Source organism: Sprattus sprattus, assembly GCF_963457725.1.
Source record: "Sprattus sprattus genome assembly, chromosome: 14".
Classification (NCBI taxonomy): domain Eukaryota; kingdom Metazoa; phylum Chordata; class Actinopteri; order Clupeiformes; family Clupeidae; genus Sprattus; species Sprattus sprattus.
Window position 1 is genome coordinate 32,142,130 of NC_137912.1, and position 16,038 is coordinate 32,158,167.

The window sequence follows — 16,038 nt, forward strand, 5'->3', positions numbered from 1 at the left end:
AATATAGCAGCGCACACATTGAATCAGGTTCAGTGATTGAGCGAACGTGAACCAATACATCTATCTCCACTTCGCTGAAGCTTCATTTTCTCTTCCTAAATAAATACCACGGAAAACGCGCAAAAACACAATGCGTTAATGTGCGAACGCAGTTTAAGCAGCGGTCGCAATGTTAGTAAATCAGGCCCTATATAGGGCGGAGTAAACACAGTTTGCCCAGCGCAGATCTGGTTTGATAAATACCACGGAAGATGCGCAAAAACACTGTGTGTTAATGTGCGAACGCAGATTAAGCAGCGGTCGCATGTTAGTAAATCAGGCCCTCAGAGTGCTAAGTTATAGCAGTTATTTTTGCTATTTCTTATGGAACATTTATATACCTTCATCCTAAACAGAATTCAGGCTTCTTAGCTATTGTATGGTTGAATAAAAAATGTTGTTATATTTTTAAATCAAACAGAAATTATTTGGGCTTTTTAGCCATTGTTTTTCATTTTTCTCTTTTGTCAAACAACCATTTACCACACCATGACACAATCTAATGCCTCTAAAGGCCCTCTTAGCTAGTCTTCCTTTCGCCAGCTGGTGAGGAAAACTAACTTTTTCACATTCTCTGACAGTAAAGCTGCCGCTTCTTTTGCACAATGTGTCCTGCGACTGACAACAGTCTTTCACATGGCACCGTGGATGAAGGAGTGGCTAGATATTTGCGAGCCCTTGAAGCTAGCTATCTAGCGAACTATGCTATCTAATCAATCTAATTGAGAGAACATCCCCAGACAGTTATGGTTTATGTCAACTAGTAGTATTACCACTACTAGTACATAACTAGTCTCTCCAACAAATGTGTTAATGTTAAAACCAAATGTTAATGTTACCGTCTGTAGAATTGCACGCTGAGCTATCCTAGAACGTATTTTAATCTATGTAGCATTTTGTGAATAGGCAACCTACTCCAGAGTATCCCAAGGTATTCATAAGGCACAACCTGAGAGCAATAACCTGGCGATCTGATACAAAGCCATAGCATTACATCAGAATCACCATTTTACAAGCAACGTATTACTACAGTGACTGTGAAATACTTTCAGCAACAAGCACGCACATCCTTTGAACAATAACGTTACTAGGAGCTATCTTGCTCCACACTGCTTCGTTAGTGTACTGTACTCTAGAGTGGCACCTTCCTAGCAAGCTAGCTAGATAGATACCTCTCCAGAGACGGAATAAAGGATAAGAATAAAGAATCTTTGTAGGTTATTAGCTAGCTTGAAATATGATATACAGATTTTACCCAGCGGTGAAAGAACAGACTAGTCTACAAGGTTATGCTGGTTACATTTAATGAAGAGGTCGTTGGGTTTCTAATTTTTTGATTGAGACCTGTATGCTTTTCCTTCGATTATAGTTGTGTCCCCTTCGTTGTTGATCTTAATGTTTTGGATAAATCCTTCCACTGCATATTGCAGTTGCTTTTGCCTTGATCCGGAGGATATTGCGGAGATATTACTCCAAAAAGAATCACTGACACCAACAGATACAGCACTTGCCACCGTCCTGGCCATGCTTTTGGGACAGTCCTGGGAGTTTTGTCGATGTAGCAACTAAGGGGGCGTGGCTTTTGCAAACGGTCAAGTGCAGTTATATTGGAAGCTCATTCTGTGAATGCGTTAAAAACAATAACGAATAAATCCTGTAATTTAACCGTTAACGCTTTATTTTTCACAGCTCTAATTAGTGTGCTTGCCCGAAGGGAAGCACAGTATTGTTATCGTCAAGTTTTCTTTATTTATTTATTCTCCCCGTTTTTCTTGCAGCTAACTACTCCTCGCCCGTTTGAGCTAGAGACGCCATTCAAACACCGAAATGTACGGCTCGATCAGGTGCAAGCCGCTATGACTTTTCGTGGCGGTACCCCTTGCCACTCCTTTTTTATTCCTCTTTTTCATCCCCTTTTTTCTCCATAGACTTGCATGGCAGAGCTCTGCCATTATGACATCATAATAGGGTCATTAAACTGGCTTGCAGCTGTGCTTCTCACTGACGCCTCCGCCAAATCCAAGGAACCGCATTTTCTCTGTCCCTCTCAATTCAACTTTGAAAAAGAATAAGAGGAACCGTATTTCTCTGTCCCTCTCAATTCACCTTTGAGAAAGAATAAGAGTAACTACAGTTTCTAACCTAGCTACCGTATTTCCACTTCGTTAAGGTGAGTTGAATGGCAGCATTTTCAGTGTACTGACTGAAATTTTAATGGAAACTGATAGTTAGCCGTAGCAGCTAACATATAAATTAACGTTACGTTAACGTTGGAGACGCCATTTTCCTTAATTCAAGTTGTGAAGTAAACCTTTGAAGTAATTCATGAATTTAGTTGTGTGGATATAGTGAGCTAAGGCTTGTATTCCACCTACGGTAACGTTAGCTGTGTTAAGCAGAGCTATCCTAGCTGTGTTAAGCAGCTGTAACATCTGAGTACGGGGCTATAGGCTAACTAACACTACGTAACGGGAGTATCCACTGGCAGTTTCAGCTAGCCGTAACGGGGGATAATTTTCCTTAATTCAAGTTGTTAAGTAAACCTGTGAAGTAATTCATGAATTTAGTTGTGTGGATATAGTGAGCTAAAGCTTGTATTCCTACTACGGTAACGTGAGCTATCCTAGCTGTGCGGGGCTATGTAAAAGTTGCTTATACTGAAAGAATCGTTAACTTGTTGTGGCCGATAGCGTGAGTTAACATTAACCCGTGTCCTGGGAGTAATGATTCATGAGAGACCTTGAATCATTAGGTTAACTGAAAAACGTTTGAGGATGTAGCTGTTGTAGTGTGCTCAGTTTTCGAAAACTAGACTGAAACTAAGAAGGATAACTATGACTAAATGTGACTAAAACTAATATGCACTGAATCTAAAATAGCTGCTGAATCTAAAATAGCTGCCAAAATGAACACTGAGATGTATTAATTTTGGCAGCTATTTTAGATTCAGTCTTAAGACAAAAATGCATATTAGTTTTAGTCACATTTAGTCATAGTTATCCTTCTTAGTTTCAGAAGAGGTTTTTCATGGTTGCTAGCTCTAATCAGATGTACTATAGGCTTATAAGAGAAGACTAACTTTTTATGCCAACGAACACCAATAACTAGAGCTAATTTGACAGACTATAAACCAATGTGATACACGTGCTCTCTAGCTATACAGTAAAAGTGTTGCTTACGTTTGATACTAGACCTACAGTCTAACTCTAACTGCATTAAGTCTAACATATAGGCCTATCTTACAATAAACTTTAAGTAAAGCTGGCTATGTAACCGCATTCATTCCAATATTGTTGCAGAGATGTTTCCTTTTACCAAGATAGCAATTTCAACAATTCACTTAGCTCAGTAAGTCAGTATAACGAAACTCTGAGATACCCTCATATGTCTAAACGTCAGTGGAGCCAAAATATAATGGTTGAGCTTGGTTGCTTGCTAAAATATATTGGAAGAAGGCCCCACTTCACTGATTGAGTAGATGTAAATACATGTTAATTCATAGGCACTTGTTCTCTCTGTCACAGAGCAAGCACACTCTCGCAGTTCGTTCACGAAACGCATTCTAGTTATTATACTTATTCAAATCCGAGGATGTCTGTAGAATTGATGTAAAAGCAATCACCAATGATCTCACAAATTCCGAAATTCATTCCCTTTAGAAAGATCTGCCCGATTTACGACTGCTATTTGGCGTTCTTAAATTGTGGTCAAAGTTAGGAACGAATCCCAGATGAGAAAACTTTAATGAATGCCAGAGTTGTCCCGGAAACTTCATAAGTTCAGCTAAGAGTTCAATTCAATTCAATTCAGTTCAATTCAGAGCCTGAACCCCCTTAGTGCAAGCACAATGGCAACAGGGGCAAGAAAAAACTCCATTAGTTAGGAAGAAACCTTAAGCAGAACCACGGCACATAAGGGGGGACCCATCTGCTTGAGGTCGGCCGGGTGGAGATAGGAAGGGGAGAAGGGGGTTGGTTGTGTGGCAGAAGGGGAAGGGAAACAACAGGGGTTGTACACAGCCAGCACGAGGCCGATTAATATGAGGTATAAGCAGCCCACAAGAGGAGAGGTGAAAGTTAAACAATGCAGGGGGCGAGGACAGTCTCTTGTAGGGTTAGGGTTAGGGTAAGGGCGAGGACAGTCTCTTGGAGTTATTAAACAGGACCTTTAACCTAACCCTAACCCTAACCCTGACCCTAACCCATTCATATGACGTATAAGCAGCCCACAAGAGTAGAGGTGAAAGTTAAACAATGCAGGGGGCGAGGACAGTCTCTTGTAGGGTTAGGGTTAGGGTTAGGGCGAGGACAGTCTCTTGGAGTTATTAAACAGGACCTTTTATGCTTTGCTGGTTCATCCCTTTCCTCCAAGATGATGCACTCTTGGAACGCAATTCGTATTACCCACACAGCTGACCAATCAGGGCTGGAGCTCTAACAGGGCATTTCAAACAAAGGGCGACTACAGATAATAATGTGATTTTGGAACATTGAAGCATGTAGATCTATTCTAGTAGACCCTAAAAATAACATTGAAAATGAACAGTATAGGTCCTCTTAAAAATACATTATTTTGTACTTGTAACTGTTACATCTTCCCTTTCAAACAAACATGACACAGGCTAGTTTATCTTGTGCACATAACAATTGGGAGATTTAATCAATACTTGACAGGATACCCACTACAGAGTACAAGGTTTCAAATCTAAAAAACAGGACCATACAAACTCTACAAAAGATAACAATTACAAACATTTTGTTAAACAAATGACTATTGTACAATGTACAGTTCTATAATACTGTTTCATATTTGGCACCAGATGATGTGTGTAATACAGAATTATACCAGATATTTCAAATAATAAAACAAAAGCATACACAATAAAATCACTATAGTTTCTGATCTGTTCTTTTGTCATGCTCTTTCAAAGTTACACAAGCACCAGCTCAAAATAGATCATTCATATTTGTCCAATTGAGACCATCAGAATATTTAATATCTAGTCTCTCAGTCACAATATATACAGTTGTATGCATACGTTTGGGCACCAAAGTTTGCACACTCAAGGGCAGAATACATATTTTGTTAAAATGGAAAGAATCAAGTATACCCCCTGAATCAAACAGTCATATACTCACATATTCAAAAATATTCAAATGTGTATGCACATTAGACTTGTTAGGACTCGGAAGGATGGTGAACACTGAATGGTCCGCTCATGACTGATTCATTCTTGAACTCTTCAAACATGGGTCACTTAGCAACTGAACTCTGAACTCTTCAAACATGGGTTCCTCTAAGCAACTGACAGAATGGCCAAAAAGCAGCACAGAGGTCAGTCAAAGCATCTCTGTCTTGCCATGACCAAAGACCTAAATGTTATTAAGAAATGGCTGTGAAGGGTAACTATGATCGTCAAGGTGAGATTTGGAAGACTAAGAAAACTGCATTGGATAAGCCAGGAATAGATCAGAAAAAGAAATGTCATGTCATTTTCACAGGGAAGCCCAAAGTTTAGCATACAACCGTATGTACGACATTATCCCCTAAAGAGTTAAATTGGTGATATAGAGTTGGTGTGCAGAAATTTGCCTGTTTTTTGAGAAAACATCAGGACATATCTGAAAAGTAGTGGCCATGGGAAATATCTGGCAATGAAAGAACAAAAATGAAAATGAATTGGCATGTATCAGAGATATACTGGTACTAAATGCAAATGTATTTCGATCTTGGCTCTTTAGAAGCAGTGCTCAACCCTTTATATATGTTTAAAGGATTACAATAAAACTTGTGTTGAATTCTTTTCATAAACAATGTCAGATGAAAATACTCTATTTTGACAAGATATTTGTGACCACCAAAGCAGGTTCTGCTTTAACGTTTCACTGTGTCATGTTTCGCTGTGAAACAATAACCCCCCCCCCCTTTCAAATATAGGGGCTGTCATTTGTTTTTGCTGTTTTGCTGCCAATTTTCCCAGCAAACTGGTTGGGATTCTGAGATAGTGATGTTGAAGAGTGACATGTCAGCATATTAACCTCCTTTACAATCAAAACCATTCAACATCTCCTTCTGTTACTTTACAAAAGCAAACCTGCAAAAAGAAAATTTCAATAGCACATGCAGCACATGCAGCACCACAAATGAAGGTGATTTTGTCTCTTCTAGGTGTCCTCTGGTTTGCATACCAACATCTGATTACAACAAATTAGCATGAGCACACATTTACAACCATACAAACTCACATGAGTTCGCATCCTCAAATTATTTCAATACATACTTCAGTTTTCATACTTAAAAATAGTATGTTTAGTATGGATAAAAACATCCGGTGTTTTGCCTAAGCATGTGTTCTCAGCATCTTTACTAGAATCACAATGTCACATTCTTCAGACAGGATATCTAAGGCTATATTTACACTCTATGGTAAATGTAACCCAATTCCAACTTTTTGCTCACAAATGGCACAAATCCGATGAGTCATGCCAGTGTAAACAGGACAAAAGAGCATGGCTTGAATATCTCAATATCTGCTGTGCCACATTCACATGAGGTAATGAATTGGATAGAAATCGAATAACTGCTCATGCAATTGTATATCCACAGACAGGAATTTATAAAGTACACGGAATTCCTATGTCATTTGTGTCAGTGGTAGAACAAGCTTTTCTATGTGTATGAATAACTGCTTCTGCAACATTTAAAATGTTTCCCTTCACAATTTATGGTTTGTCACATTTGTCACATCAAGGTTTTCTATACCACTACTGACAACTTGCCCTCTATCCATGGACATCATTCGCAATGAGGTTTCAGAAATCATTGCTACCCACTCCCAGGAAAAAACTAGGAGTTTCTTTCTCTTGTGCTGCAACATTTAAGAAATGCACTGTTTGTTACCTACAACTTGCAAACCAACCAACTTGATGAATGTTACTCCTGATTTTGGCTTTTGTGTCGTTTTTGTTATAACCCCCTTATGTCCAACCAGTGCCATCTAAAACATTTGAGCACGTATGGATGTTTCAAGGGTCAGTTTGGACTTGTATGAAAATAGAAATCACCTTTGAGTCACTCATTTTAGTGGGTGCACCAAGGCGGTCTAAAAAAAATCAGATAGAGGCAAAACATCCGCCTTGTAAACATTACCTAAGAGTCTGTGAAAAAATTCTCTCCATTTTATAATCCCTACAAATCTACTGCTTTCTCTGCATCTACAACACATACTCATGTAGGGTCATGGGAGTATACTAATGTAGCTGACTGAACAGACTTCATTAAGGCATTGACACATACAAGATATACATACGTTTGCTGGACCACATCGCTAATTTCCTAATCTATCCCTGCCTCGATACCAAAAAGCTTGTAATCCTTAGCTGGAGTCTTTGCATTTGACCATTATATGCTTAACTGTAAGGCCTTCTTTCCTTTTCTGTTTATACTTCCTTTACCATTATATGCTTAACTGTAAGGCCTTCTTTCCTTTTCTGTTTATACTTCCTTCGTAACATTTCATCTCAAAACAATTCCTATAAAGTCACCTTGTTAGACTAGACTAAAAACTCATCAGGCGACTTGGTTGGCGCTTCTAATCTTCAACAGTGCTTGGCTGTCATTCACATTCATCTAAGGATCCCATTCTAGAGTGTAAACACAGCCAGTTAGCTTTGGCTAAAAGCATGTCTTCATGAGTGTGTCTTAAGGTTTGCAAGTTGTAACACAAAGAAAAAGTTTGTGTCCATTAGAGTGCAGTTGGCCGAGACCCAGACATAGGCATAGACAGACTTGAGGGACAGCCCTCAGTTATACAGTCTGGAGAGAAGAGAGGTATAGCAGTTTTAACAACTGAAATAAAATACATAAATACATTTTAGAATTTGGGGTGAAGGACGTCTGAGATGAGGCCTCCTTATCAGAACTGGCCAGCACTGCTGGGGTCACACTGCAGCAGCCGCACAATGGATGGGTCACTCTTCGCTCCCTTAATGAACTCTTCCAGAGAAAGTTTGCCTGAGAAAACACACAAAATATAATGTTCAGTCTCTGGTTATGTCATTATAATAGGGAAAACATCACAAAGGGGACGGAAGTTCTGCCTTTTGAGAGAAAAAGCTCATGAACGTGAATGATATGAAAACAACCAATGAAGGGCACAACAGGTTTTGTGGTCATGAGATCTTTCTTAGGCTGCATACAACTGAACAGAAACTCTCCTAATCACAGCCTGGTCATTGAGGGGTACCCCCCGTACCCCCCCCCCCCCCCCCCCCCCCCCCACACACACACACACACACACATATGAAGCTTTGAGGGCCCATCATTATCAATCATACATTGGGGTTGAAACTTCATGAATCAAGTCACATTGGTTTTACTACTTAAAAATCAAGAAAGATAATAATACATAAGTATAGGTCTCTCTTCAAATAGGGAAATCAAAATGACCTTATAGTGCACAAAGAACAGACCATGTGAAAAAAAAAACATAAAGACAAACGACAATTCGCCAGACCACATCATTTGGTGAAGGCTAATGGACTCAATTATCTTAAATCTATTAATCTAATGAAAAATGAAAACATAGCTATGCAAACACATCTTTGTGTTTAACTGCACTCCTGTATTCCGATATCCTTATCTTTTAGTGTCGTACATCAACCTGTCTCAAAGCTTAAAAGATGAATCAACGGGACAGACATCAAAATATACAATATACAGCACGGAAAAAATTAAGAGACCACTTTAAAATGATCAGTTTATCTGGTTTTACTATGTATTGGTATGAGTTAAAGCAAAGTTAACATTTTAGTTTTATTCTATAAATTACTGACAACATTTCTACCAAATTTCAAATAAAAATATTGTCATTTAGAGCATTTATTTGCAGAAAAATGACAATTGGTCAAAATAGCAAAATAAATGGAATGTTTTCAGATCTCGAATAATGCAAAGAAAACAATTTCATATACACTGTAGATTCTTAAACTACACAATACTAATGCTTTAACTTAGGAAGAGATCAGAAATCAATATCTGGAAACACTGCATCTTTTTTGTTATTTTGACCAATTGTCATTTTTCTGCAAATAATGCTCTAAATGACAGTATTTTTATTTGAATTTCAGTAGAAATGTTGTCAGTAGTTTATAGAATGAAACAAAAGTGTACATTTTACTCAAACACATACCAATAAATAGTAAAAAAAGAAAAACTGATAATTTTTTAAAAGTGGTCTCTTAATGTTTTCCGCGGCTGTATAATATGTGCACACAACAACATATCAGGGTACAATACAACACACATCACATTTCATTGAGATTCAAATCTGTAAAAGATCCCTGTGAAAGAGTGAAAGTGAAAATCTTATTCCTGAGTGACACTGGAGGATCTAGCAAGAGATACCACTTATTCTTTAACTCAAATGATATTATTTACTTTATTGATGATGGGAATTTCGTAAAAAAAAAAATTGAACAGACAGAGCTTACTTTTCTTCCATATTTTCCCGACTATAAACCGCACAGTAAATAAACCACATGACAAAATTTGATGTCATTTTATAAAACAAACAGGTATCTTGATCACGCAGTTTCTATAATGTTCCATGAAGTGTGTGAAGCTGCAAGGAGAGGGTGTCCCATCCCATGGCATTTTGTTCTACGTGTCAGGATGATGGAACATTGAATAAACTGGGGTTCATACACATGTGCAGTGGTGTCAAAAGTAAACACATTCGTTACTTAAGTAAAAGTATTGATACTGGAGTTTAAAAATACTCTGGTAAAAGTTGAAGTATTGACGTAACCTCTTTACTCAAGTAAAAGTAAAAAAGTACAGGCTCTAAAATGTACTTAAAGTATAAAAGTAAAAAGTAAAAAAAAAAAAAAAAAAACATTTAAAGATAAACTAGTTCGACTTAATATAATTGACACGACTGTGAGAAAAAAGAAGCTTAATTTAATAGCTGATGAGTGCTACATGGAGCCCAAGACATGGTAAAAAACTTTATTGGAATTCAAGTAGACCTCCACCCCATTTGCACATTCGTCTCTCATCAAGGGCCTTTGCAACTAGGTTCATAGTCTTCGCATATTCTGCCAGAAATTCAAGCTTGACAGGAGTCAAATAAAAAACTCAAAATGTCATATTTATTTCATGGAACACTTTCAATTCAATAACAAACCAATTATGTAATGCTAATCATCTGTAATGAGGGTTAGTAAATATACTGTAGCCTATAGTGTTTTAAAGCTTTTCAATTCAAAGTGAAAGATATAGTTCAGCTTTAAAAATTAAAAGGGGCAGGTACATACATGGGTATTTTTAGTGCACTGTAAACAGCTGTAATGGCCTTGTTGTACTTGTTCCCTTAATTTGTTTTGCTTTGATTTTTAGAAAGTTACCGAGTTACACTGTATAATGTAAAAACCCCATTATTGTAACTGAAAAATATGTCTGAGGATTTGCACGGTGTCTGAGCCACCTATCTAATGTAAGCATGCTACTAGCTGTTAGCAATTCCTACGTGGTTCTTGGGTTCGAAAAGTTTGCACCGCATGATCCTTTTTGCACCCGACGATTTCGAACAATTCTTTGAGGTAGGGCCAGGGATGTGGACGGTTTTGCTGTTCTCCATCGCCACTACTGTCTAGCGTCTTCAGACCCTTCAGACATCTTTCTGTGCCATCTTTCTCTGACACTGCCATTGACGCGCGTTGTATCATTTGTTCGCCTCCGTTGTCTTGTTTGCGTCATGCGTAAAGAAGATGGATAGCCCTAACCAATGAGTGTTATGGGTTTCTATGCTTCATCCAATTACGCTGGATAATCAGTATCAGTATCTGGATTGCGCCATTGAACTGTATTGGATGGCGCACATTTGAAACTTTTAAAAACAAAACCGGAACCAAGAGTAACAAGCCTGATTTAAAAATGTAAGGAGTAGAAAGTACAGATAATTGTGTTAAAATGTAAGGAGTAGAAGTAAAAAGTTGCCATAAAAATAAATACTCGAGTAAAGTAAAAATACCTAAAAATTATACTTAAGTACAGTAACGAAGTATTTGTACTTCGTTACTTGACACCTCTGCACATGAGTGACCTACACACCTGTTTGTTTTATAAAATGACATCAAATATTGTCATGTGGTTTATAAACCGTGCGGTTTATAATCGAGAAAATATGGTAGACAGGTAAGGTCTGTCTGTTTAAAAATAAATAAATGAAATTCACTTCAGAGATCAATAAAGTACATAATATCCTATCAATTATTGCGGTATTCAGTCCTCATGACAAGAACAGCACGATGAGAAATTTGGACACACAGACTGCATTTTCTTCACAGGTTGATAAATCACCCTCAACCTACAATGTCTCTTTGGTAAGTGCTAATAAGGTTCAGTTCAGATATAGGAAGAAAAGTTCAAAGAGAAAGCTTTTACCATCTCGATTTGTGTCCATCTGTCTGAAGATTTTCTCTGTTCGCTTCTCTGGTGTTGATTCATCTTCTGGCATCTTCATTACAGAGGACACCATCTTGTAGATGGCCTGTCACAGAATTATTTGAAAAGAGTTGAAAAAGCTATTCAAATTATAGCTAAAGGGAAAAATATTGTTTACAAGATTTTTTTCATTGCCCCAATAGTCTGTTAAGTTTTATTAGAGTATAGTTGTTTTATTTTATTATTAACTATTGTCAGTGATGTCCTATTGTTTGTACTTTATGAATTATATTTTATCATAGGTATGTATGTACACAAAATGTAGTGTTTGCTGCTATCCACAGTTTGGGCTAACTGTCGTAGGTCTTGGGACGCACCTCTGGCAGATAGTGGGGCACCGCTGTGTGGAGTTGTTGTACAATTGCAACTTAATGTCTATAAAACAAAACTGTACTGCATAAAAATCCTTCTATAAAAAGATGGTATGTCTATATATATATCCAATATCCGCCTTGTAACAGTAAATCTTTTTTGTGTGGTTTAGAAATCTATTTCCAATCTAATCTATCTGTGCAACACAGAATTCCCAAGAACATCGTAACACATGAACTTTTTGTATGAAAGCAAACATTCATATTGATACCTGTACAATTTCCAGCATCTCCGACTTGCTGATATACCCATTGCCATCCAGATCGTACATACTGAAAGCCCATTTCAACTTCTGCTCCAGCTTTCCGCGTGATGTCACACTCAGAGCAATGATGAACTCCCGGAAGTCTATTGTGCCATCGCCATTAGCATCAAAGGTGCGAAACACATGTTCAGCAAACTTAGAGGCATCTCCATAAGGGAAAAAGTTGCCATAGATCTTCTTGAACTCTTCCATGGAGAGATTTCCACTGGGGCAGTCCCTCAGAAAACCCTTGTACCATTCTTGGATCTCATGCTCAGTGAAGTCGGTACTTTCCAACAGGTCCTGCATCATTTCAGGCCGCAGCTTGCTGTTTTGTTTCCCCATGATGATCTCTGGTCGAACTACAGGATAAAAAAAAAAAAAAAACATCGTCATACCACTTATACAATAACTACAGGTTAAGTCTTCAAATGTCAGATTCAATCCAACCAGATAAAGCAAACTTGATTTCATTCTGGTAATGGAAGTTTTGAAATAAAGGTGGATTCCCCCAATGGCCTGTAACACTTCCAACAAGAACTGAATGAACCTTCATGTTAATAGCCAGCCCAAAATGAATCTGGTCTTTCACATTGTCTCCACTATCCTCAGCCTTAATGAAATCAGTAGAGTGACACTGTAGATGCAATTCGTTTTAGAATTGCCAAAGAATTGATTGTGGAAGAACTTTATCCTACTATTCTAGAGCAGCAGAGTTTAAAGATCTGGTGGTTAAAACTAGGAATCAAGTTCTGAACGTATGAAAGAAACACAGGGATACTACCGAGTACATAGGTGGAGGGGCCAAGTCTGGAGCAGGTGTGAAATGGTGCCACCTTGTGCCAGAGGACATTTCTTAAGTATCGTTCTTTTCACACAAACATCGATAACTTGCAAACAAAACACACAACATTCATTCACGTCTATAGCACAGATATGCAGGCAATACTGTATATCATGTTTGTGGAATTGTGTTGTCTGGAGCATGCACACATGTTAACAGGTCGAAGCATGTACAAGACTGATGTTAACCATGCATGCCATGTATTGCTTGTTCTGTGCTATTCTTAATTTGTTTGTTTGTTTGTTCAAACTGTTTGTCCGGAAAGGCCTGCTGGCTGCTTTAGATTAAAAATCATGCCGCTTCCATTTTGTGTGTGTTACTAATACTCATGGGGTCACAGGGAGCGGTGTTTCAGTGTAGTCTATTTGATATGCAGGTATGCACCCCGCGTTCATCCAAGTGGTCCAAGTGGTCCAACCTCCAATAGCACCATAACAAACCAAAGCTAGATAGTAAATGATCACACAAAGATGCTCAGAGATGAAAAGCTTGGCATGCATGGTTAACATCAGTCTTGTGTCCTTTGTGTTAGTGAAAGTATTAGTGTATTTATCTAAACGTTCTTTGAATTGGTCCTGTAGCAGTCCGTGTTGGACACAGTCCTGGAGCTGTGAAGTTGTCTACAATTCTTTTGTTGTGGGGTGAAGACACTAGCTGGTTTGCATGTTCACTTTACTAGATATCGCAGCAAGACAGTATAGCTCATGAAGATTCAAGTCATTCATTGAATTCTCATAAAGACCTTCAGACCATTCAGACAAAAAGTTGTTCAGGAAATATATTTCACCAAGTTAGGCCTGTTGACACTGGCAGCATTGTGTGTGCATGACTGCAGCAGCTGGGTTGCGTGTCTATTCACACTGCCCAAGGTGCTGCTGCGGCGCTGCTCCTGCCAGCCCTATCTTTCTGCATTCAGTTGGAGTTTGTCAATACTCAATCAGTTTGGCATCATCCATTGCTGACGAGTCTTCCAAAAAGTTAAGACCGGTTGTTACCAGAAATCAGTCACATGAATTGTATTATCCTCTTTCAGAGCGAGGGCAAGCGAGAAAGAGCAAAAAAACTACTGCCCATCTAATGTTCTGTTACCTTATCATACCACTTGACAAATATAATTTCACTTGACCAATAGTGCAGATATCAAACCTGCTTATATAATGTTGCTGGTATGTCAATATGAGTATTAAAACATCTTTTAATTGTCTCCTTTCGCTGAGAATAGCTTACTTATGCTTACCTCACGCATGAAAAATAGGTTACAGGGCGAAACTCTACATGACTCATGCTGCAGCGGCTTGAAACGCACCTGAGACACGCGTCTCATTCATGCAGTGTGCATGCTGCGACCTGTTAACATGTGTGTATGCTGCGACCTGTTAACATGTGTGTATGCTGCGACCTGTTAACATGTGTGCATGCTGCGACCTGTTAACATGTGTGTATGCTGCGACCTGTTAACATGTGTGCATGCTTCGACCTGTTAACATGTGTGTATGCTCCGACCTGTTAACATGTGTGTATGCTGCGACCTGTTAACATGTGTGTATGCTGCGACCTGTTAACATGTGTGCATGCTCCGACCTGTTAACATGCGTGTATGCTGCGACCTGTTAACATGCGTGTATGCTGCGACCTGTTAACACGCGTGCATGCTGCGACCTGTTAACATGTGTGCATTCTTCGACCTGTTAACATGCGTGCATTCTCCGACCTGTTAACATGCGTGCATGCTGCGACCTGTTAACATGTGTGCATGCTTCGACCTGTTAACATGTGTGCATGCTTCGACCTGTTAACATGTGTGCATGCTTCGACCTGTTAACATGCGTGTATGCTTCGACCTGTAAACATGGGGGCCTAAATGAAAATCAACAGGTGACCAACAGATGCAGTTGCCACGCACATCAAGCAGGCCTTAGCCATCAATCGAAATTCAAGGTGTGGCCCATAATGAACAATATCCTGTGATGTAAAGGTAAAAATTTGACAAGACTTACAGTCATATGCATCATAAATGAGTACACCCCATCTGAAAATGTGGGGTTTCTATGTAATGCAATGTTTGCACTGCAACAGTGGTTGATCAACTACCAACTAAACAGGAAAATTGGAATTTCTTGTTAAAATGATAAAAGGGCATGTTGCAAAAATTAGCACACTTCTCTCTTATCTGTTTTGACTTCAACTCTCAGACACTCTGTTTTGACTTCAACTCTCAGAGACTCTGTTTTGACTTCAACACTCAGACACTCTGTTTTGACCTCAACACTCAGATTTGTAGGATTCAGAGTCATTCTAATTCAATTTGGAGCACTCATGCCATCCCAAATGTATGGTGTTGCACTACAATGAGAAGGGCATTATCCCTCGCAGTGAAAAAGGATATATGGGTAGTATGAGTGTGGGGGTATCATGCTTTGAGATCAATATTCATGCACTTTCTTTCAAGGCCAGAATTGCATTATTAAGGAAGGCAAAGGTGAAAATGATGCAGTGGCCAAGTAGGCCTATACCACATGATTTCAACTCTATTTAACTGATTGGGAATTTTAAAGAGAACATTTCAGCAGCACTCTCTCTAAAACATCAAGGCACTGATGTTGCTCATCCTCAAAGAGTGGAACCGGCTAGACACGGCAGTATGTTGCTTAGTGTCAAGAAGGGTCAATGAACTTGCCTAATTTACTACTTTCAGTTATTAATATTGTTCTGTGTCTGAAGTACGTATATGTTTACTATATTTCAATGTTGTCTTTGTAACAGGTCCTTCAGTAATACCTGATTAAATTTACTGATGGAGGTGTAAGGAATGACAATAGGAACACAGGGTTGTAAAGTAAAAACGTTTGGTGTATTTGTAGGGATTGGTGTATTTATATTTTCAGTTAGGTTCAAAGGGATGGATTTCACTGGGTTTCATCATCTTTCAATTATTTGCGAATCACAAAACATATCTTCATGTTTAAGGTGGGTGTATGCTTTAATGCTGTACAGTGTGTACTTATATGTATATAACATATTGTGTTTCCAATGT

The 16,038-nt window shown here is 38.6% G+C and overlaps 1 protein-coding gene across 1 annotated transcript in view; it reads right to left on the reverse strand.

Annotated features, from left to right (window-relative positions):
- Positions 1 to 7,914: 7,914 nt before the first annotated feature.
- LOC308375226 (neurocalcin-delta A) overlaps positions 7,915 to 16,038 on the reverse strand; it is a 48,122-nt gene continuing 39,998 nt past the window's right edge. Inside the window, exons 2-4 of the mRNA XM_080851318.1 lie at positions 12,128 to 12,522; positions 11,485 to 11,590; positions 7,915 to 8,052 (exon numbers count right to left, since the gene is read on the reverse strand). Of these exons, the coding sequence (XP_080707444.1) occupies positions 7,955 to 8,052; positions 11,485 to 11,590; positions 12,128 to 12,505 (582 nt within the window). The 5' untranslated portion in view covers positions 12,506 to 12,522 and the 3' untranslated portion in view covers positions 7,915 to 7,954. The remainder of the gene's footprint in view (positions 8,053 to 11,484; positions 11,591 to 12,127; positions 12,523 to 16,038) is intronic.